The sequence below is a fragment of the Halichoeres trimaculatus genome, unplaced genomic scaffold, assembly GCF_033239565.1.
Source record: "Halichoeres trimaculatus isolate MK-OKI-2021-1 unplaced genomic scaffold, fHalTri1.1 fHalTri1_scaffold_13, whole genome shotgun sequence".
Taxonomy (NCBI): domain Eukaryota; kingdom Metazoa; phylum Chordata; class Actinopteri; order Labriformes; family Labridae; genus Halichoeres; species Halichoeres trimaculatus.
This window is the reverse complement of record NW_027437191.1, coordinates 14,094,112-14,115,567: the sequence shown is the minus strand read 5'-3', so window position 1 is coordinate 14,115,567 and position 21,456 is coordinate 14,094,112. Positions and strand designations below refer to the sequence as shown.

Below are 21,456 nucleotides of genomic sequence, written 5' to 3'. Positions count from 1 at the left end.
ACTTTGGCTCTTGTCCTCATCGGGGACTCTATGAGCGGAGAGGAAGCTGCGGTGTAAATAAATTCTGAATTTAATGAAAACTCATAAGTGGGTATGTAGACAATCCGGCAAAGAGCTTCCTCTTTACAATCACAAAAGATGAATGTATGATAGTACGCTGCTATCCAACCCCGGATGAAGGAGACTTCAAGTGTCTTGTTTCATTTTGCATTAAATTCATCCGTATTCAAACAGTGTCGGAACATTTGAGCACTGACTAATGCAGTGGAAGACAATGATGGAGTGCTGAAGGATGAGATGAAAGCATGGTTTCATATTCAAAAATCTAAAGTGGAATTCACAGCAGCGCAACAGAGTAAAGGGAAAAGAACTGTCTGATAAAAAGAAAAACGTTTTGAAAATCCTATGCCTGTTAATAAAAGCTTTATTCAGACAGACCTATCTCAGAGGCGTGTTAAGAGGGGATGTTGAAGGTGGGATAAACCCCATTTGAAATTTGCTCTGCAACTCCGTGAACCACTACAAAACCTTTGACTATGTCTGGTTATTTTCCTTATTAAAGGTGGATCTTCTGTTTAAATGAACATAAACATGAAACAAGCATTTATTTTTCTATCAATGACAACTCTTGGCAAACATCCTCTTGTTGAGTCCTAAAAGAATTGAGCTGTAAATGTTGCTGATATGCCTTGATGCTTATAAGAGTTACAATGTCTAACAATGACAAACATCTGTTTGAAACTTCTGCATTAAAGGTCCCATATTATGATAAATTCACTTTATTAAGTCTTTTAGTGAAATTTGTGGGTCTTTGGCTTTCCTCCCAGCCCACAAAATGTGATATTTAATGAAAAAACCTGTACTTAGCAGTGCTTGTAAATGTAAAATCCTGACCTAAAACGAGCTGTTTGGATTTTGGGGATTTGCCGACGTCAACAATTCCATTTTTTGACCAATCAGGAGCAAGTCTGACCTGATTGGTCCACCGGAGCAGATACCCCCCAAACCCCTTGACTTCCCTCGAGAATGCCAAAGTTGAAGAGCCATCACTGCTCTGTTTGTGGCTGTAAACAGCCACATAGTTCCATGCACAAGCTTCCCATCCCAGAAGGAGACAAGACTAAGTGGCTAGAGTTCATTTATCAAGGAAATGTGCCAGCTACACTCGGTAAAACTGTGTATGTGTGCTGGTCACTTCACGGCCAACTGCTTTTCCAACTTTGGACAGTACAACAGAGGGCTAGCGAATAGACTGGTCCTGAATCCAGGCGTATTACCAACCATCCACCAACAAACCTCAGACCCTGGAAATGTGGGTATTTTAAATGCTGTGTGCTGTGGTGCAGATGTAAGAGCTTTTCCTCAGTGTCCCCCCCTGTCTCTGTGTTAGCTTCAGGATGCTAACATGCCTGTTGTTTTAGCCTGTAATGTTATGGTAAAGATCTTCACTGTTTTCTAAACATTGTGCACTCTGAGCTCGTGGCGCCGCTCTCAGTGACGCTGAGGAGCGGGGCAGTATCAGTGGTGGCTCATTTACGTATAAAGGACACGCCCACTAAATCAGAGCATTCTGAACAGAGGGGCTATGAGAGCCTGGAAACAATGCTGCTGTGCTTGATTTATTGGCTTTTGAACCAAAACACGTTACTACCATTTCATAAAGACATCAATGATCCATATTAAACTGCAGAAAAGGAGCAGAATATGGGACCTTTAATCAGTATGATTGAAGGAAACAGAAATCTAAAAGGCTAACCAGTCACGTCTGTGCTCTTATTCTGTGTCAGTCACTTCCTCTGATGGGACACCCAGTCAAAAAGTCTGGACACAATACTTGAAGCTACTTGGTGTTTCATCAGAACAAAGAGAGCTCATATTTAGTATGCACACAGCCTCCCGTGTGCATCTTCGCGTCAACGTTTGAGTGTCCTTGAAAGAGGAATAAGTGTGTTTATTTGCGTGACTGTGTGTGAAGGTAGCATGTGGAGCCCTGGACCCCTCTGCAGAGCAGATGGCAGCACTTCCTCCGGGTAGATAAATACTTCACATGGGGGAATCTGTCACTGGGACAGAGAAGGGCACTTGTCCAGAGAGCCTGGGACAGGATGAAACCACAACATCACAGTTAGAGCACATCCCTGTGATCAGAGTCAAACGTCAGGCGGTCACTCGGGACACATAAAAGCTGTTTAAAGAGACATTTGGTCTAATTTAGTCACCCATCATTAGTTTGGTTTGAAGGTACTTTGCTCAGGAGACTACATGAGAGTGGAGTCGGGGCTCTGTTTGAGTTATCTGAGGGCAGTTTAGTTTCAGTGTAATCCGTAATGAAAGGCTCAGATGTGACTGGCATAATAATGACAAACTAAAAAGGTTTTTGCATAAACTCCCTCTTCTGGCACCAAAGATTAGCATTTTTAATTGTTAAACAAAGTCTCAGCTTAATAAGAGCCTCGAGACAATTTGTTTACTAAGCCAAGTTTTAGAAGTCAATTCAGCTGTGTGCTGAACTTTAGATCTGCAGCAGAGTGACAAAACTTTTAAAAAGCTGCCAAAAAAAGTAAATAACCTCCTGATCCGTGTCATGGTGCAAGCTCAGTGCTTATTGTTTTGTTAAAAACTCTCACAAGGTCACACATTTATCAAATAATTTTATTCACTGTTGGCAAAAACTGATAAGCTCAGGTGCATAACTGAGTGGAAAGCTTAAAACATTCACAAGTGATCACTGAGCTTTGAAAATTTATATCCTGGATTTCTCTGTGACTCAGACTTGTGCAAAATCCAAAGTTCTCCTTCTCCAAGGCCATATAGGATGAATTAAGTGGACACAGAGTAAATTTTAATGTAAGAATTAGTTTCACACACACACGCGTACACATGCTTGTTGTATTTTCAGTCTTATTTGATCTGTTTCAGAAAAAAGCCGCTACGTAACACTGTGAAAAAACCCTGTGATTTGCCTGGGAGTAAACATCATATGGTGTAAGTAAGTCACCCAGTTTGGCGTACTTGCATAACAGGCTTTCCAGCAGGGATAAAATTTGAATTGGCTCTTACCCGACCCTGATGCCTGATATCCAAGGTGGGATGTTCTCCAGTTTTTGACAACATGAAAGCACAACATGTCCAGGAGCGTTGGCTCCCCTGCTCTCATCCATCTTGGCTGTCCATAAATTACTCTGCTCCACTCCTCAAGCTCTCATATTACACTACAAGACCGTATTCATTTATAAACTGTAAACGTGCATCTCTTTCTGATGCGATTAATAGTGATGCCTTAGCTTCAATTGTTTGGGTTTCAGTTTTGCAGTGTTACACAGAGGCTACACATGAGGATGGGTCGACAAAGTCACATATCAGGACATCAGACACACAGCTACTGTACATCAAATTTGACAAATATAAAATGAAAGGAGTCTTGTAAGATATCCCCACGAAACAGCAAATGACTGTTTTAACACTAACTCCAAGAAGAAATGTCCAATATATTGTTACCTGCTGAGAGACCATAGGTAAAAATTTGCTTCAGTTAGTTGGAACAAATGAAACCTTTTGTTACCAGCCAGTCTAGCTGCGCCTCCCTGAGTGCTATCATGCTAAGCTAGGCTAACAGGCTGCTGGGTCCAGCTTAAAGGTACTGTAAGGAGTTTTCATGTTGTGTTGATTCTGGTGACCTCTTCAGATAAAATATGTAGTGGCTTTTTTTTGGGATGAAGACTACTTCTCTGTAAACACTTTTATGATTGGTGGTGAATACAAAAGTCTGACGAAACTTCCTTTGCTCAAGACAATAACTGTTGGATTCAGAATGGTAAATAAATCTATTGATGTCAGCTACATGAAAATATGGACTGTAATATAACAATTGCTAAAGTCTTTAAACTCTGATTGATGTCAACAAGTTCGCTCACTATAGGTGACAAACACATCAAACTCATGTCACCTGTCATAGGCCTGGTGATGTCTTGGTAATGTCTGAATAAGTCCATGACCACACGTAACGGGGCATTTGGAAAACCGCAGCTTTACGTCACAAGAAACAATGTTTTCTGAAAACTCCGGCCAAAGTGAAGATTTTGGAAAACTTCGTTTTCATGGTTTTGTGTGGACGCCAGGAAACAGAGTTTTAGATTCTCAAACGTCACAGCTGAATGACAGGGGCTCATTCTGATTGGCTGGTACAGGTTTTATGTCGGGACAACGCTGCCAAATGTGGGTTTCGTATTCCATGATCCGCACTTATTGGCAGATTCACATGTGGGCGAAAGTATTTTAAAAAACGACCAGTTTTTAAATTGGGGTACTTATTTTTGAAAATACCCGGCTACGAGTGGACATGGCCTAAGATGTCTGTCTGTTTGTCTCTGTCCCAAACAATACCACAGCAGAAAGCACTGAACTAAAAATATAAAAATCCTCCTGGTTGCTAACTCCACACTACAGAGACGTTTCAGGTAAGTGAAGAACATCGACAGACTTTAACCCAAACACAGGCACAAAAACGCAGTACGAGGAAACAAACGACCTCGTTGTGAGGCATTTCAATTTACTCTGTAGCTCATGAAACTAAGAGTGACGCTATTTCTAAACCATTAAAGAGCTCCTCATGGTGACTGTAGGATTTTTTTGTTCAAAAAGTAGATTTACTAGAGTTTTATCAACTGGTTAGAACAAAGTGAAAATGAAATGTATGTACAACTATTTATGTGTTTTGTGTACTGGTTAAAACCTAAATATATGTTTCCTACATTTTCACTTAAGTTTTGTGAAGAAGTTCTCCTAAAGCACAGAGACACAGTCACATTTCTTTCCCTCTGTCTCTTTGTCTATCTCTCTCTGTCTGTCTATCCAGCCTTTCTCCTTTTTACACATTCTTTTTCTTCACTTGAAGGTTCAAGTCGTGCACTCTTACTCTTGAAAATAAAATGACAGGGAATATTCTGTGTTAGTATCAGCAGTTTTTTCAGTGGATGAGACATTTTGTGGTGGTGTCTGTTTTGTGTGTGTGTGTGTGTGTGTGTGTGTGTGTGTGTGTGTGTGTGTGTGTGTGTGTGTGTGTGTGTGTGAGTGTGTGTGTGTGTGTGTGTGTGTTTTCTGGGCTTCTAACATTCCTTTCCTTGGCACCCCACTATGTCCCCTCACTTTCTGCACATTGCTATGGCAACACTCTATCCAAATATATTGGCAGGTGGGGGCCGGAGCAGAAGAGTCGGGGGAACTTAAGAGATGGTTGGGAGAAATATGCAAAAGGTTTTTTTTCTGTACCTCCAAAATCCTTTCTTACATGAGCACCTTTGTTTTGTGTGTAAAAAGTGGGTGATTACTGTGTTGGAGGTCCGTCTATGTGTTCATGCAAGCATAATAGTGTTCCTGTATTGGTGCTGGCAGATATTTGAGCCACTGACCTTTCTGTGCCAGCGACTCATTGGGCTCGTATTTGTCCACCAGCAGCTGGACCTGCTCTGGTTTGAGCGGAGGGTAGAGTATCTCATTCAGACGAGGGTCTCGCTGTTTATTGTTAATAAACTCTGTCATCTGCTCCACACTGAGGTACGGACGACTCTTGGCCCCCCTGAGAGGAAAGGAGAGGAGAGGAGAGGAGAGGAGAGCAGAGGAGAGGAGAGGAGAGGAGAGGAGAGGAAGGAACAAGATAAAGAGAGAAAAGGGGAAAGCAGAGAAAACATGGAAGGGTGACTCAGTGAGATATGAGCACAGGAACAGAATTCAAAAACAGAGATATGAGGAAAATTAAACAAGCAGACGACGATGGAGGGGAGGAGAGTAATTAAAAAGATGTGAAGTGGGAGAGCAACAGAATCGCAGAGGAGCAGAGGATTTAATGTTGTGTTGAGTAAATTATGAGATTTGATTAAAACGCCTTTCATATCTAAGCCTGTTCCACTAAATTATCATCTCCATATCCTCCTGGCTCTCATGCCGTCTCACTTAACAATGATTAAAATCTATGACTTGGAGTGGCCCGGTCGTGCTGGCATGCTGCCCTGGCTGATGGTCTGAGCTCCTCTGGGGCCAAGGGGCAGCTCTGCTTCTCTAGCATAAGAGAGGGTTCACGGTGCCAGCCACGAGGAGTCACAACCAGGGCACTACGACACACACATCCTGACAATTGAAACAGCTTCTGATGGATGTCATGGGCAAAATCAGGTTTTTAAAACCTTTAAGTCCATAAATGCCAGCTGCTTTAATGCTGCCCAGCTGAAAAGAAAAGCTGGAGGCTATGAAAAAGACATGATGGCCAATATCTTGCGCATTGATTAACAAAATGTCATGATAAGGTAGCAGTGTGTGATGGCTCTTACACATCAGAGAAGATGTGGTCCAGCTCAGAACGCGGGCAGATGTTGCTCAGGAACAAGTTGTACACCTCTGGAGTGAAATCTTCTTGGGGGATGGAGTCACTCTGCAGCAGAGAACAGACACACTCATATACACAGTCTTACACATAAAAACTTTACTTAACATGCATTCAGTTCTGTTCTTTGTGTAAGGCTTTGGTGCAGAAATCTAAGGTTTTGCAACCAAAAAGTTTGACTGTAAGAGAAAATGTTTTCAGGTTTTTATTTCACTTTTTGGAGGGGTACAGATGAGACTCTCACATTAGATTCAAGCCAGTGTAGTTAAACAGGGTGCTTGGTTGTTTTGAAGCTTGCTCAAGTAGGCTAACTTTAGCCAGTGGTGCAGAATTACAAACCTCACTTCACTCGCTTCAGAATCTGATGATAACCATCACTTTGACTGAGGAGGTCTCATGTGACCGTTTTACTCATTTAAAGGTGCGCAGACTGTCAGTGACTCAGAAGCAAATTGTGAATCTAAGAAAATTGGTGAATGAGACAAGGTGGACAACTTCCGAATAAATCTGTTTTCGTAAGTGAGTCTGTAGAAAAATCCACTGATGTGAAATTTTTCTACAGATTTAAACCATAGACTGTAGAAAAAAAAAAAAAGGATGTCATCTTGCACAGCTAAAAGTGAGGTCGCCACAAAAACTGCTCCCTGCTGGCTGCAGTATAGGTCAAAAATTCTGTCTCGCCAGTCTTTCCAGATGGGCTGTGGTCAAACTTGAAAAAATTAATACACCTTGTAGAAATTTTTCTGACGTCTGATTGCTGTGGTGTTTTGCAGATATCATTTGGGCTGCCTTGTATTCAAGTCCTCTTCTTTCTGAAAAGTTTCATTTTTATTAGTTATCAGAGGTTAAAAACGTTTGAAGATGATTGACAGCTGCCGTTCTTGTGTATTTTTTTTCAGGGACTGTAAAATATGTTGGGAGGCAGAGTCAAGAAGTGATTAGACTCTCGAAAGAAACAAATAATGATCATTTTTGTCACCTGGCTTCACTCAGATTCTCCCAGAATCCTTCACACTCTACCGCGCAGACTCTGTTACCAATGGCTGCGCCTGTGATGGGGGTATTTTGGCTTCAAAACCGTTTAGTGGTAAATGGCGGAGCCACACTGTCCACTCTATATACAGTCTATGATTCAAACCTATACCCAGTGACTGAGAACATTCAATCTGATGCCCCCTGGGAATAAAAAAGACTTTGCTGATCCTGTTAGTAGATCTCTAGGTTGTTTTTTTTCTGACAAAATTCTCCTGCTTCCTTTTAACTACCAAACATAAAGTCCCCAGGACTCTTTTCTGTGAAAATCGTCAACAAAAGGTCTTCAGGTCTGCATTCTACAAATTGGTTCATCTAACATCCACCAGACCAGTTGGCAGCAGTGACAGGTATTAAAAAATAACCGTACCAGAAAGAAATCAATGTTGCCGAAAGTCTGGTTTTGTGTCGTCTGGTGGAGACACCAGTATTAAGAGCCGTCTGGTTTTGGAAACATTTTTCTCCCATGCCAGTTGTTCCTTTTGGCCACTGATAACTTGGTCCACACTGTTGTTCTGTATAAGCAACACACTTTAAACTTCTGGATGCTGTCTGCCAAACTCTGATTTTCCTTTCAGAAAGCCAGAGCAGAAAGGCACATTAACAAGAGAAGATGATGGCCTGCCTGCCTCATAGAGCAGTCAGAGCCCAGCGGCTGTGATAAAGACACAGTATGCTAAGCAGTAGTAGCTTATAGCATTGTGTCTGCAGTAAACAGAGCAGAACCAAAGAGTTTCAGAAAGGAGGAAAAGAAGACGAGGGAGAAAGGAGGTCGAGCCCTGCTGAATCTCTGTGAGTCACTCTATAAAGACCTTGGTGTGAGCCGAGCGGTGGATGTGCTTTTGCTTGTGAGTGTGTGTGCGTTTGAGGGATTAACAGCACTATCGTTTAGCTGTAATTACTTGCACGCTGGAACAACAGCAAATCCCACCAGACCTTCATACAGCAACACCTTCTTACCTCCTCTCTCCCTGTGCTAATTATGTATAGCTTGTTTCCATGCGAGACTGTTTGTATTTCTACGTATTAAGGTGTTTATACTGATTGCATTCAGAAGCCAATCATTAGCACTGCAATGTTTCTGCCCTGCTGTATGTGCATATGTAACAGCAGGTGTTGCATGAGACTGCTTTTTCCCCACTTCTAAACATGCAAATTGCTTGCTACTGCTAGAATACAGAGACTGTTTGCAGTGTTGGGGGACTGTTTACACCTCTATGCATGAGGGAGCAGCCTCTCTCTAGTGGTATCTGACTGAGGTACGGATAAAACAGCTTTTGTCATCTCTATTGCTCCCACTGGGTTCATTTGTTTCATTAGAGCCGAGGCTGAATCAGTTCTGAGTGAGAAGTCAAGCAGACATCCAAAAAATAAGGCTCCAAACAAATGAGCAGAGCGGCAATCAGATGCAGTTTCAGGAGAATACAAAATGAGCTGAATGGTAGAGGACAGACAGATGGAAGGATAGAGGAGATAAAAGAGCTTGGAGATGAGAAGTAAAGGCAAACACAGAGAGAGAGGAGAAGGTTCAGGTTCAGGGAAGGGGGAAGTATGAGGAGACAGTAACGTTTTAGTGTTTTGGTATCTCACTCTGCCTGAAGGGAGGTTGCAGTTTTCCAGGGCCGTCTCTACTCGCTTCCTGTCTGATGAGAACATCCTGAAGATACTGTTGGAATAGAAAAACACGTGCTTATGAGTAATCACCAAAAAAGTTCAGAGAGAGGGACTTTTCACTCTGATCCTGTGTGTCAAAGTGATGAATTCATCTCTGCGTTTCACTGATATTTGTTTAGGATATTCTCGGAAAACCTCCTGCTTCAGATGCAGCAAACAGTGCGGTGGATAAAAGCCAAAACAGAAACTAAGAGGACTGAACATATGTTTGTTAGAAAGAGAGAGGCAACAACAAACTGTGGGGGAGATTAAAAGACTAAGGAAAGCACAAAAAATGCCAAGATGAAAAATGAAAATGTAATAAATTGAGAAGAGACAGAGAAGAGACGAAATGAGGACAAATAAAAGACACGAAGAACGAGGACTCATCCAGTGTAATATAATGACCCTGCAATAAATTTAATATTCATGAAGGTTATAATCTGCTTCTGGAGATACGCCTGTTCTTTTTTACTGAAAACTGAGAATTTCTGTGTTTTTCATACTTTACTCAGATAAAAGTCTGTGTTGATAGAAAAATCAGATCTACTGATGTGAAAACCGCAGCAATATTCACCTTGAGAATGCTTCCATTTAAGAAGTAAAATAGCTTGTATAGTTGAAAATATAACAGCTTTAATAGTGATGCTCACACTAACTCAATTCCAGATGGAGGCACTATTATTTACATAAGGGAAGTAGTAATGTTTGTGATCCTTTATAAAGACAAACTAACTGCAAACATGTTTGCAAAAACGAGCACATTAAGTTTTATTGTTGTCATTTCTTTTTAGCATTATCATTACCATAGTCATCACCATTACAATGATCATTTCCATCTCCATTATCATATCATGGTTTCTTACACACTACTTGTAGCATCACACATCCAACCTCGAGCTTGGCCCTTATGATTTGAAAAACATGTTTTTAGAAAGACTCATAGACAGCCCTGTTTTTGTTTCACTGCATCTCACAAAGGTTGTGTTTGAGATTTTTGGTTCTCGCTGCCCACTGATAATATGTTGTGCAGCCTCATTAGTCACCATAGTGTAGATAGAGGACATGCTAGTGTTAAAAAGAGCTACTGTTCCAGAGTGAAAAGACAATAAATGAGATTTACTGCAATGAACTGCAGTGATGTTACAGCTACCGCCGGCTGTTTAGGTCTGTTTCCGCCGGCCGTGGCCTGTTTTAATTACATGCAGAGGTATGCCTGTGCAGATCCGTGAGCATGCACTGTATGCTCAGTGGGAGAGCAGAGTCAAGCTGACATTAGTCAAGCTGACATGTCCTTCCAGCTAGGAGGTTAATTCCCTAAACGGCAAGGAGCGTCTCCCTGCATCTCTGCGCAGACACCCGCTGGTTTTCCTCTGCGGCTTCCAGGGAGGCTATCGCAGAAGTTCACCGCTGCACGCCTGAAAGCTCGACTTGACTAATGACAATGCAGAGAGTTGGTGTTTTTTTTTTTGGAGAGATGATGACAAAGTGCCAGATAAGTGAAGATGAAAGTCACAAAACTGGAAAACACTGAGGAGGACTCACCCACACATCTCACAGTGGCATATTTTGGGCTTAAGTCAGTGACAGATAAAAATGAGGGTAGGCCAAGGCGCGGTACTTCACACACAGACACACGTGCATAAATCAATAAAGGTGGGATTTTTACAGATAGAGGAAAAGACAGCCGCAGAAATGATGAAGCAAATTTTCCTGCATAGTGAGACACATGGATGGAATAAAATGGGGCACATTGATAATAGACAGTTTTATTCCAATAATTGCACACATACACTGAGAGAGTGTGTGTGTGTGCACTGGGGAGGTGGGGGGGTGAAGGAATGAAAGACGGCGGAGGAAGCGAAGCATTGATCAAAAGAGCAGGGAGGTGGCAGGGAAGAGGAGGATGAGTCAGAGACTTACTTTTTGACGGGGATTCGCCCCTCAGGGTTGAGCTGCAGCTTCAGACGAACGTATCTGCATTGGACAGAACACACCACTTACACAACATCCAGTCTGCAGGTCTTACTTACTCACATGTGATCTGTGTGTGAGTGTGTTTTAGTTCATATGTACGACTGAAGCCAATGTCCACAGATGTTTATCATGCCTGTCCTATCCGTTCATACATGTGATTAAACACACGCTTCTCTCCCCTCACAGCAGACTGTGTCACTCTCTCTGTGCGCACCATATTCATGTGGCTGTGTTTACATGAGAGGTTCAAATTGTGGCTAATCCCTGGAAGCCTTGCATTGGCAGTACATGCAGCAGCAGCAACACAAGCAGTGCAGCCTGAGCTAAAAATAGCGACACTGCAACAGGAGCTATCATTACAGGCTGGGCTTTAAGTGGCTGCTGGCTAATAATTAATATCCATTACGGTGTCCACTTCATAGGGCAGGCTGGCTGCCACAGGCAAAGTCACCAACAGTTGTAATGGTTAACAGGCCCAGACTGTTTTTCTTTTTTTTCATCTGGAGTCCACTTCTCTCAAACATGTGAGGGGAAAGACAATGAGTGTTGGTGGAAAAGGGGAGTAAGTCGACAACAGGTGACGTCACTGAAGCCAAATAAGGTTGATTTTTGAAGATTATACAAAATGAAGGCAGATTGGGGGGTTTCCAGAGACAGGATTGATGGAGGGAATGGATAGGTGGCTCCTGATGGCCTTATCCTCCTTATATCTCTCTGATTCATTAAGACGTGTTGGGGAAAACAGATTACGTGCATCTGTCTCCTTTTTGTTTCGCTCACCGCTTCTCTCTCCTGGCCTGACTCTTGTTCCCTCTTCTGTCTCTCCTCTCCCTCTAGTTAATGCTTAATCAAGGAGGTCAGTTTCCATTTCACCTATGGTAATTGAAATACTTACCCCAGTGCCATCTACTCACTTTCTGAATGTAACAAGTAAAACTGACTCATCATTGAGTGGCAAGGCAAACATAGCTTGGTTGTCTGTCTGTGCCCTAAAAATGTACCACAGCACTAAGCGCTATCTATGGTGGCTGATAGGTGTCAGCTGATTTGCAAAAGCAACAACACGAATGCAAACACCACAACACAATGTAAGTTCACAGGACAGTTTTCCTTAGGGACACAAAAAAAGTTGTCAAAGTAAGTAAATGATTGTTTTCTTTTACAACTTAAGCTATGATAAATAAAGCTCTAATGCTAACGTAAATAAAGAAATATAACTACTATGAAGCATATGACAATATCACCCTTATGAAGCTATATTCATCATAGATGAAGTTATCATTTACTTACTTTTACAACTTTTCTGTGTCTGTTTGGATAAGTTAACTTCTGTTGTGGCCGTACTACTGTTGTGTTCTGCTCTTTTGCAAATCGTCTGCTATCAGCAACACTAGGCATCAACAGATGTGATGCAGTAGAAGCACATTTTATCTGTGGGACGGACCAAAACAGGTGGTGTAAGCAGTCAGTGTGACTGTGAAACCTGCTCTGTCTGATTCTTTTCAACTCTCGGTGTACTATGTGGTCGATGGCCACTTTTATTGTCTCATAAGTCAATTAGCCTCCTCAGGGGTGCAACTTAATGGCTTCTGTTCATGGATAAACACCAGCCAGCTGGGAGTTGTCACCAAACACATCCTCAGTGTAATTTTTAAATACAACATGGCAGATTCATATTTAGGTTCACTCTGCAGGAGCTCCACTCAGTCTCGTATATCTGTGGCAGACCGTAGATCAGTGTGTGGGCTCTGATCGGATCGATGAGAGCGTGTTAGTGAAAACCATTAGACATAGTTATTACACGGGATCAGAGGTGGTGTGAAGCCATTGATGCTCAAAAGTGGCTCAAAGAGCAGAGATCTGTTGCCCTGATGTGGTCTGGAGGTGATATTTGAGTAGAAAATCCTTTTTTAATGTCTCAAAACACCCACAAGTCCAGGTCAGCAACCTGACCTGTTTGAAGATCCGCTGACACAGATTATCTCACTATTGCATGAAAATTACATAAGTGGATGCACACACCTGCACATGCTGTCACATCTAAACCGCCTGAGATGCAGAGTCTGGGTCGTGATCTTAAACATGTCTGTAACTGCTCAGTTTGTCCTCCATTGACATAAGGGTTAATAAAGTTTAACTGCAGTCTATGTGGTTGCTACAAATGTGTTTTTTATGCATTTGTGAGTAAAAATGACTTGTGTTTATTTGTGCAGTGCAGAGAGCACCTGTTTAGCATTGCAGTTGGTTATACGTCTCTTTTGCCTCATTTGCTTTCTGCTGCTGTTTCTGTTTATGTAAAATACAGTACACACTGGATGTGAAGCCTGCTGTATCTGACACTTTTTGTTTTCAGCAGACCTAATTTTCATATCTATTCCCCATATTTATCTCTTGGATTGTGGATTTACATTTTTCTATGCATGTGTGTGTTGCTGTGTGTGTCAGTGTGGTGTTTATGTGTGTTACAGTGTGTGCGAATGACATACGCTTTTTCGAGGCAGGCTTCTCTCGACATGTTCTGCACCAAGAGATTGGAAGCAAGGTTGAATAGCTCCTCTGCCCATTCCTGCGGTAAATAAAACACATGAGCACAAAAGGCACACATACAAGCACACACATACACACACATACACAGAATCAGGTGCAAACCCATGTGCATTTTAAGTAGGTTGGGGAAAATGTGCATTACTGCCGCAATATGTGAGGGTAAATCAATGTGTTAGTCTATGCATGAGGGTCGGCTGATCATTTCTGTTTGAATTCAAAATACGCTAGGTTGTTGTTTCTTGGTTTTACACTGATGTTAAATGTCAACCCTGACACTAAACACCATGTGGTTAACCACACAAAGAAGTAAAATCCTCCAAACAGAGCAGAAATTTAACAGAAGTTTGCATTTTTTCTGATTAGATTATTGTCAGAACAACCGGTTATTGCTGAAACATATACCCAACCCTTACCACATATTTTTTCAGGGGGAATGGTCTTGGTCCTAATTTCACAGATATGAATAGACAGACTTCGTTAAAACTACCAGATGATTAACCCTCAAGCACTAAAGTTGAGTGATTTTCACCCATGGGATTGTGGTCAAGTGATCTTCATTGTGCTGCGGCTCTCTGATGGGCTGTTTACACAACAACAGTTTTAGGGTGAAACACAAAAGTTTTGTTGTGTTTCAGCCCTGGGTTTACACGGAAACGGCGTTTCAGCAGACCTAAAACGCGAACTTTTGAAAATGGCCTCCAGAGTGAGATTTTTTCTGAAACGCTGCAGACACCGTTTTCAGTGGTAATGCTGACGTCACACTCCGCTCCTCACGAGCGCATACAACAGTCAAACAGTACTGTTGTTACAATCGTCGCAAACTACAGTGTTGTACTTGTGCTGCTCAATATACTGTATCTGCTGACTGTCTTTATACAAAATATTAGGAATGCACGATATTGGATTTTTGCCGATATATGATATGCTGATATATCGAAACCCCTTTTGGCCGATACCGATAATCACAAGTTTGTTTGTTTTTTTCACTGTAAAGAAAGCTAAGTCTATCCTGTACTGGAACTTATATGTTACTCTCATTGTCACGGTCTTATTTGTTTAAGAAACACACATAAAACAAGACAAAAACATTTGATTTTACCATAAATAAGAAATGAATTATTTTTTCAAACTCAAGACATTCAGTATTGAAATACAGAAAAATAATTGCTTTAGATCACATGAACTTTAAATGTACAATGCATTTTTTTAAACATAACCAAGTTGAATTTGATAATTTTAGAGCTACTGTAACAACCTGGTGACAGACACAGAGCTCTGCAGTGCAAATAAATGAAGTGCTACATTTTATTTAAGGAGCTTATTTTTCAGATGGAAAATAATAATAATCCTAACTGAATAGCACCTTATCAGCTGTGCATATCGGCAGAAATTTTCATATCTGCCGATACCGATATTATGCGGATAATATCCTGCATCCCTACAAAATTTGTATCTGTTGCTCAACTTTTGGACTCAGTATTCCCCAATACACCAGATGATCGGATCAACCCTACTTTGGTGGAGATCTCCCAAAAGCGGCTTCTGGATAAGACAGTCATAGCACCACCTGCAGGCCTGGAACGCTTACTACAGCGTTTTCAGTCCCTCGGCCTTTCCACACAGATTTTTTTCACTGTGCTTTCACTGCGGTTCAGCGTTTTCAGATGAAACGTTGTCGTGTAAAAGGGGCCTGAGTTGTGGGGGTCTTTAGGTAGCTTCAGGCTACTCAATGACGTTATCCAAGGTAGGCGTGTTACCCTGCTCCCAATCTGTGTTTTCTAATAGGCACGTACTCAGGTGGTTTTCACCCAACATTAGTGATTACCATAGACTGTAAAAAAAAAAGGACATCATTTTGCTCGGCCCAAGGTGAGGTCTCAACAAAAACTGCACCCCCTGGTGGCTGGTTGCAGTATAGATCAAAAAATCCAGCTCCCCAGTCATGCCAGATGGGCTGTGTTCAAACTTGAAATAATTAATACACCTCATAGAAATGTTTCTCACATCTGATTGTTGTGATTTGAAGATATTATTTGGCTGCCTTGTATTCCAGTCCTCTCTTTTCTGAAAAGTTTCTTTTTCATTAGTTATACAAGGTTAAAAATGAGGTTTTACATCACGGTTAACGATGATTGACAGCTGCCGTTCTTGTGTATTTTTTTCAGGGATTGTAAAATATGTCGGGAGGGAGAGCCAAGAAGTGATTAGATTCTCAAAAGAAAAAAAATTATTGTTATTATTTTAGCCACCCGGCTCCACTTAGATTCTCCCAGAATCCCTCACAGTCTCTACTGCGCAGACTCTGGCTGCACAACTGCTGCCAGTGGCTGCGCCTGTGACGGGGGTATTTTGGCTTCAAACTCACATGATCACAAAAAGGAAGGACCGAGTAAAACTTTCCCAGCTTGATTGATATAATTATTATTATTAGTTTTTTTTTAGAAACTTTTTATTCATGACTGATTTTTCACTCTCAGAGCGTTACTATAGTGTATGCCCATCGCACCTTTTTTTTTATTAATGGGACACTGTCCATGGAAAAGGTAATAGAAGGGAACTTATTTTTGTTGAGTATTGTTTTACTTCAGCATATTTTGAGAAGAAGTATTTTTTATTAGATATATTATATATCAGGTAGATTAAACCCTAAGGTAGTGATGGTGTTGCTATTTGTTATACTGGTGCTCTAGGGTTAAAGGAGTCAGAACAATGATTTCAGGCAGTGGCCTCTATATTACATTGTTTATCAAAGGGATTTATCATTATTTTATGTTCCAAGTTGTTGATCTGCAGAATGTTTACCTTTGCTGTCTCCTCTGTGAAAGCCATGAAGTTGAGATAGGTGATGTTGACCATGTCGGTGCCGCTCACCACCGTCAACATCCGGTTTTCCATCTTCCCCGCCAGGGTGCTAACATCCAGGAGCTCTCGCAGCTTTGCTTCCTGAAATTACAGAAATTGGGATTAAGTTACAGCTCTTTGCTTTTTCTTTGTACATCAGTTTCAGCAAAGTGATACCAAAAACATACACAGAGCAAACCATCCTCTTTACCAGTGCACTACAGTCCAAAAGCTTCTCCAGAGCAGGAAAGGCGAGTGACATATAACAGACCGTGGAAACTGACAAGGATTCCTTTTTGGAGGAAGTGAGACGGTGCTGCTCTGTGTCAGTTTTTTTTTAAGGCTTGATTTAATTTGAATCGCCCTGTGAATTCAGTGAACTGAAACGAGACCTGAAAGCATTTAGTCATTCACACCTCATTTCTCGGCTTATTTGTGTGATTAATGAAAGATCAGGCGCCTGAGGGAGACGGTGTGATGAGCAAGGTGAGACACTTCAACCCCACCTGGTCTCGGTGTGACTTAAATGGTCCATATTGGAGACTTTAAGAGAAGCAAACAAGGTTAACCACTGCTGTGATTTGAGACTTTTCAAAGTGTAAAGTAATCAAAGGAGCTGCAGGCGTCAAACTGGTATTGAAAGGATGACCCTCGTGAACTCGCTGGTGCAATATGTCGACTTTTACGGTCCCAAAGCACAAGAGACAACATAATATCTGCAAGGGATTTATGGTTCCAGCTAGTATGAATGAAACTCTCCAAATCCTGAGAGCTCAATAGATCATGAACATTACCTTCCAGCTTGTTTTTAGCTTGAAAAATATCCCACCATCATTTTTCCAGAGAGAAGAAAAGGTTATAAGAATGCAGAGAGGTATATTGTGATCACATCATGAGGGAACATATTTGATCAGAAATCAGATATAATTTCACAGCATTGAGGTGCAGATGGGTGGATACTGTTTTTGCCCAGAGAAGGTTTTAATAATCACTCTAACAAATTATGCAAATTTACAGGAGGAAATTATCACCACCTTGAGCAGCGCAACAAGATTTAGTATTTAGTACCCTGCTTTCCTCATTTCCTGAGAAATTCAGCAGGTTCAACGAGTCTGCTCAATGAGTTTGTTGTCTTCCATCACACCAGACCGGGTGCTGGCAACGGTTCAGTTCTCACAGAGAAAAACTCTGGAGAATTTGTATTCAGAGAGGTAAATTATCTCAGGGAAACTAAATCAAACTAATTTGGGTAAATATACATTTAAGCTGCTCATTTTTGGTGCAAAATGTTTTTTTTTCTTTTTCTTTTTAAATCTTGATGCCTCTGAGGTTCCGGACAAGAATAACAATGATCTTTTTCTCTCCTCTGGGGCTCGCTACGCAAGCGGCATACAGAATGGATGCTCCAGCTTAATTAACACAACAAAAAGCCCTGTAAAGGATTTCGCAGTGAAAGCAAATGAGCGCCCACTAATTTTACCAACCAAACAAAGAGCATTGTGTCCTGTGTCATGCTGATAAATGTCCTCTACATGTCCCTCACACCCCCAACTAAAATTCACGGCTTAGTGACGCCCATTATTATAATAATGAACTTTTTCTGAGGCTGTAAACTGTCCCTGTTGAAGATTTGAGAATGTGTCTGCCTACGTCTGGAATAAACATTCTTTATGTGATGAAACTGTCTGCTGGTGTTCAGAAAACAAAAGATTTCCATAATTCACAAAACTAAACAGGTGCTTTTATGATAAATTTATGCTTTACATTGTTAAAAGATGTTAAATAATTCAAATGGGATTTCAGTTGCTCACAAGAAAAACAACAGCAACATCAGGTGTTTTAACTCAAAGGATTCAGCTTTAAAAGAGTGATTACAACTTGTTGCTTGTTTCTGCCAACAATGGGTGCAAGAAAAACATAATCTGGTAGAGTAAGATTTCGTTTTTTGTGCCTGTTTGCAATAATTTGAGTTTTCATTGTGCTGTGATTTTCTGATTTGTCTAACACAGAGGGTTAGAGTAACACAATCCTAGGCTTTGACCACCAATCAATTGAACACAAAGAGCTCCTTTAAACGAGAATCCATCACAGCCCCCTTACCAATCCTGAGTACCACCCGGCCCATCAATCAAAACATAAAAAGCCACTTTCAATTTGCTAAAACACACTAAACTCCAGTCGCCTTTGAGGGAAGCTCTGACAGACTGCCGGGGATGAAAGGCTTCTGAGAACAGTCGACAGAAAGATGCATATTTCATTTATTACCGCTGCTGAACGTCAATACAATTTCATCCTGTTCTGATGCTGTGCTGCAGCCATCAGCTGAGCCTACAGCTCGGCTCCTCCTGAGCAGTCAGCACAGGCCTGATCTTGGAGAGAGCTGCGGGCACTGGCAACACATCAGCTGGAGAAACATCAGCAGTTCAGTGAGAGAAAGAGGCTGATGTCAGGGACCCTGCTGGACAGATGGAGGAGGAAAAGGATGGATGAAGAGGAGGAAAAGTGAAGCCATGAAAAGAGAGGGCAGGGCTCAGCCATGTGAGGGAAATGTAATTTGTGCTGTTGCATTGTGGGAGCCTTTGGAGGCAGGCCTGGGGTCCCAGTTGCCATGAAGATGGGAGATTTAAAGCCAGGCTGGCTCTGGTGAGCTCTGGGTGGGGGTTGGATGGGATCTGGGTTGACGGTGCAGTAGAAGCAAGAGAATGGGGGTTTCTTTTTTTTGTGCAGAATCCTCTGCACACTTTGCACAGCACAGTCACAAATGAGTGAGGCCAAAGTCGACTATTCCTCCTGTCTTCGTGTGTGAGTATCTGTCGTTTATTCATGCCTGTGAGAACGTGTTTATTCAGGCATACATGAAGCATGTAAGCAGCTGCAGCGTGTCAGTGTGAAAACTCGTCCTCGGTCACTTAGCATTCAGCTGGAGCCACAGCCCGAGGAAATAAACAGACTTCCTCTTCCTGCCCGAGTTAGTCTCAGGGCCCTACCTGTCAGCAGCCATGCACTCAAACTGTGTCACACTCTGTCGGGCACCAGCCAAAGGATTTAGATTGGCAAAGGGAAGTCAGCCACACCTCAGGTCATTAAATCTGCAGCTCAGCACCTGTCTACAATCACACACACATGTAAAGATACTCCAGTGCAAAACTGCAGGTCAAATAAAATATCAAAACTCACAGAGGGCACACAGTCATGTGAGTGTGTGTGTGTCCCTTTGTATGTGTGTGTGTGTGTTTAAATGCACGCACAGGGACACCAGATCAAAGCAAATGTCAGTATGAATGATTGATTACACCGACTACCTGCACATGTGCCAGTAAACACTCCACTTGCGCTCCAGCCAGATGTTAAAACATTAATCCGACCCCAGAGAGAGACACTAAAATTTCAGATGAGATAAAACTTCATCACACAATCACTCACGTTTAAGTAGTGAAGTCATTATATCATCCTTTTTCTGACCCTACTCCCTCAAAATTACACTGGGGCGATTGAAATAGTTGATTGGGCGTCAAGGAGAGCCGCTTGGATGCATGAGCAGCCCCTCGTTCAAGAAGGTGCTGCTGGTGCACAAATTAATGTTGCAACTCTGACAAGATATAAAGTTCAGAGCACAGAGCGTGAGGGAGAGCAGTTTTTTTGGGGTATCTTGAGGACGCCTGTACTTTGGTTGACCCTGCCATGCTGTGCAGTCTGTTGCAGCTCACTCTTCCTGTTTTTAAAGCGTCTGCACTTGAAAGAGGTGCAAAAGTTTAAGCAATGATTTTTTGGGGTCGAAGCTTTCGTGTGGGTGAAAATGCTGAATATAGTATGATTTAAATAAGGGCTGGCATATGAAACCTGATATTAACAGTCAGATATTATCATTATCTGCTGTGTATCACCTCACCTGACCTCATCAGCTCCTCGCTTTCATCCAACATGTCACTCAATTACGGCCTCTGAACCCCGAGGGCGCCCCAGGTAGAGATAAACATAACCGCAGATGAGCAGGGGGGCTTGAACTGGTGAAATCCAGCTCACACATCAGTATTCAAAGCAGTGCGTCCTAACATATGGAGCTGTGACACTGCAGAGCAGCAGTGCAGGTTACAAGCAGGGCACAAACTCTCCCGCTGCTGGCTAGCCTTGTTAACTAACAGAGTGCTGTGATACCGCTGGTGGGGCAGCAACAGACTTCAAGCATTTGCAAGGAAATTATGGCGTATCAAGCTGGCAGTGCTGTGCCCATTCTGCCACACAAATGCTCTACAGACGCTTGTTTTGTCTCTTTATGCACCCATTTGAGTGAATGGACTTGCAGTGAAGGCTGCATGATGAGCTGCTTTAAGTCAATTACCTTTCAGTCTTTTTACAGCGCTCTGAAGGCTTTACTCAAACCTGTGTTTGGATGTGTGTCCATTAGCTGCTTCATGCACTTTCTTCTTGTTTATCAGCCAGCATGAGTCACAGCGTCTACTGAGCATTTCACCCACAGCCAAGCTAATCCTAAGACAACTCCCTCTCTCTTCCTCGTGGCGATGCAGACATTTATTTAAGAGGGTCACGCCACATCTGCAGAGCATGTTTTAAACATTAGCCACGTCATAATCAGAAAACACTGAAACACTGATCCCATTAGTCAAACGAGCCTTGTGTTCATCGACAATCTGAAGCTGTTTCCCACACATGACCTTCCTTAACAACCGTGATCACACACTCACATTATGGGTGAGTATTTACAAGAACCTCTGGATACGATATGCATCATGATATGATAGTATCACCATTTATCACAATATCACAGCATTGTGATATATTGTGATATTCTACACACTAAACTAAGAAAAATAAAGAGATGATGTATATAGAGCCCAACCCATTAATCAGTCGGGCCGATTAATCGGGCCGACTGATTAATCGGCCAGGCCGATTATGCCTGTCACCGATTAATCAACATCGGCCAAAATGTAGCTGATTATAAAAATTTTTGCTCCACAGAGATTCTGTCACTCCTGCTCCTGTGTGTCTGTGTGTTGGGCTGCACACTG

At 42.0% G+C, this 21,456-nt stretch overlaps 1 protein-coding gene across 3 annotated transcripts in view; it reads right to left on the bottom strand.

Moving 5' to 3' along the window:
• Positions 1–21,456, bottom strand: part of plcb1l (phospholipase C beta 1-like) — a 160,387-nt gene that overhangs the window by 52,682 nt on the left and 86,249 nt on the right. For all 3 annotated transcript variants that reach the window (XR_012599435.1, XM_074685038.1, XM_074685036.1), the window contains exons 4-9: positions 16,388–16,528; positions 13,525–13,604; positions 10,985–11,038; positions 8,999–9,074; positions 6,324–6,424; positions 5,409–5,575 (exon numbers count right to left, since the gene is read on the bottom strand). Coding sequence is in view for 2 of the 3 variants with exons in the window: in XM_074685038.1 (XP_074541139.1) it covers positions 5,409–5,575; positions 6,324–6,424; positions 8,999–9,074; positions 10,985–11,038; positions 13,525–13,604; positions 16,388–16,528 (619 nt within the window). In the remaining variant the exon portion in view is untranslated. The remainder of the gene's footprint in view (positions 1–5,408; positions 5,576–6,323; positions 6,425–8,998; positions 9,075–10,984; positions 11,039–13,524; positions 13,605–16,387; positions 16,529–21,456) is intronic.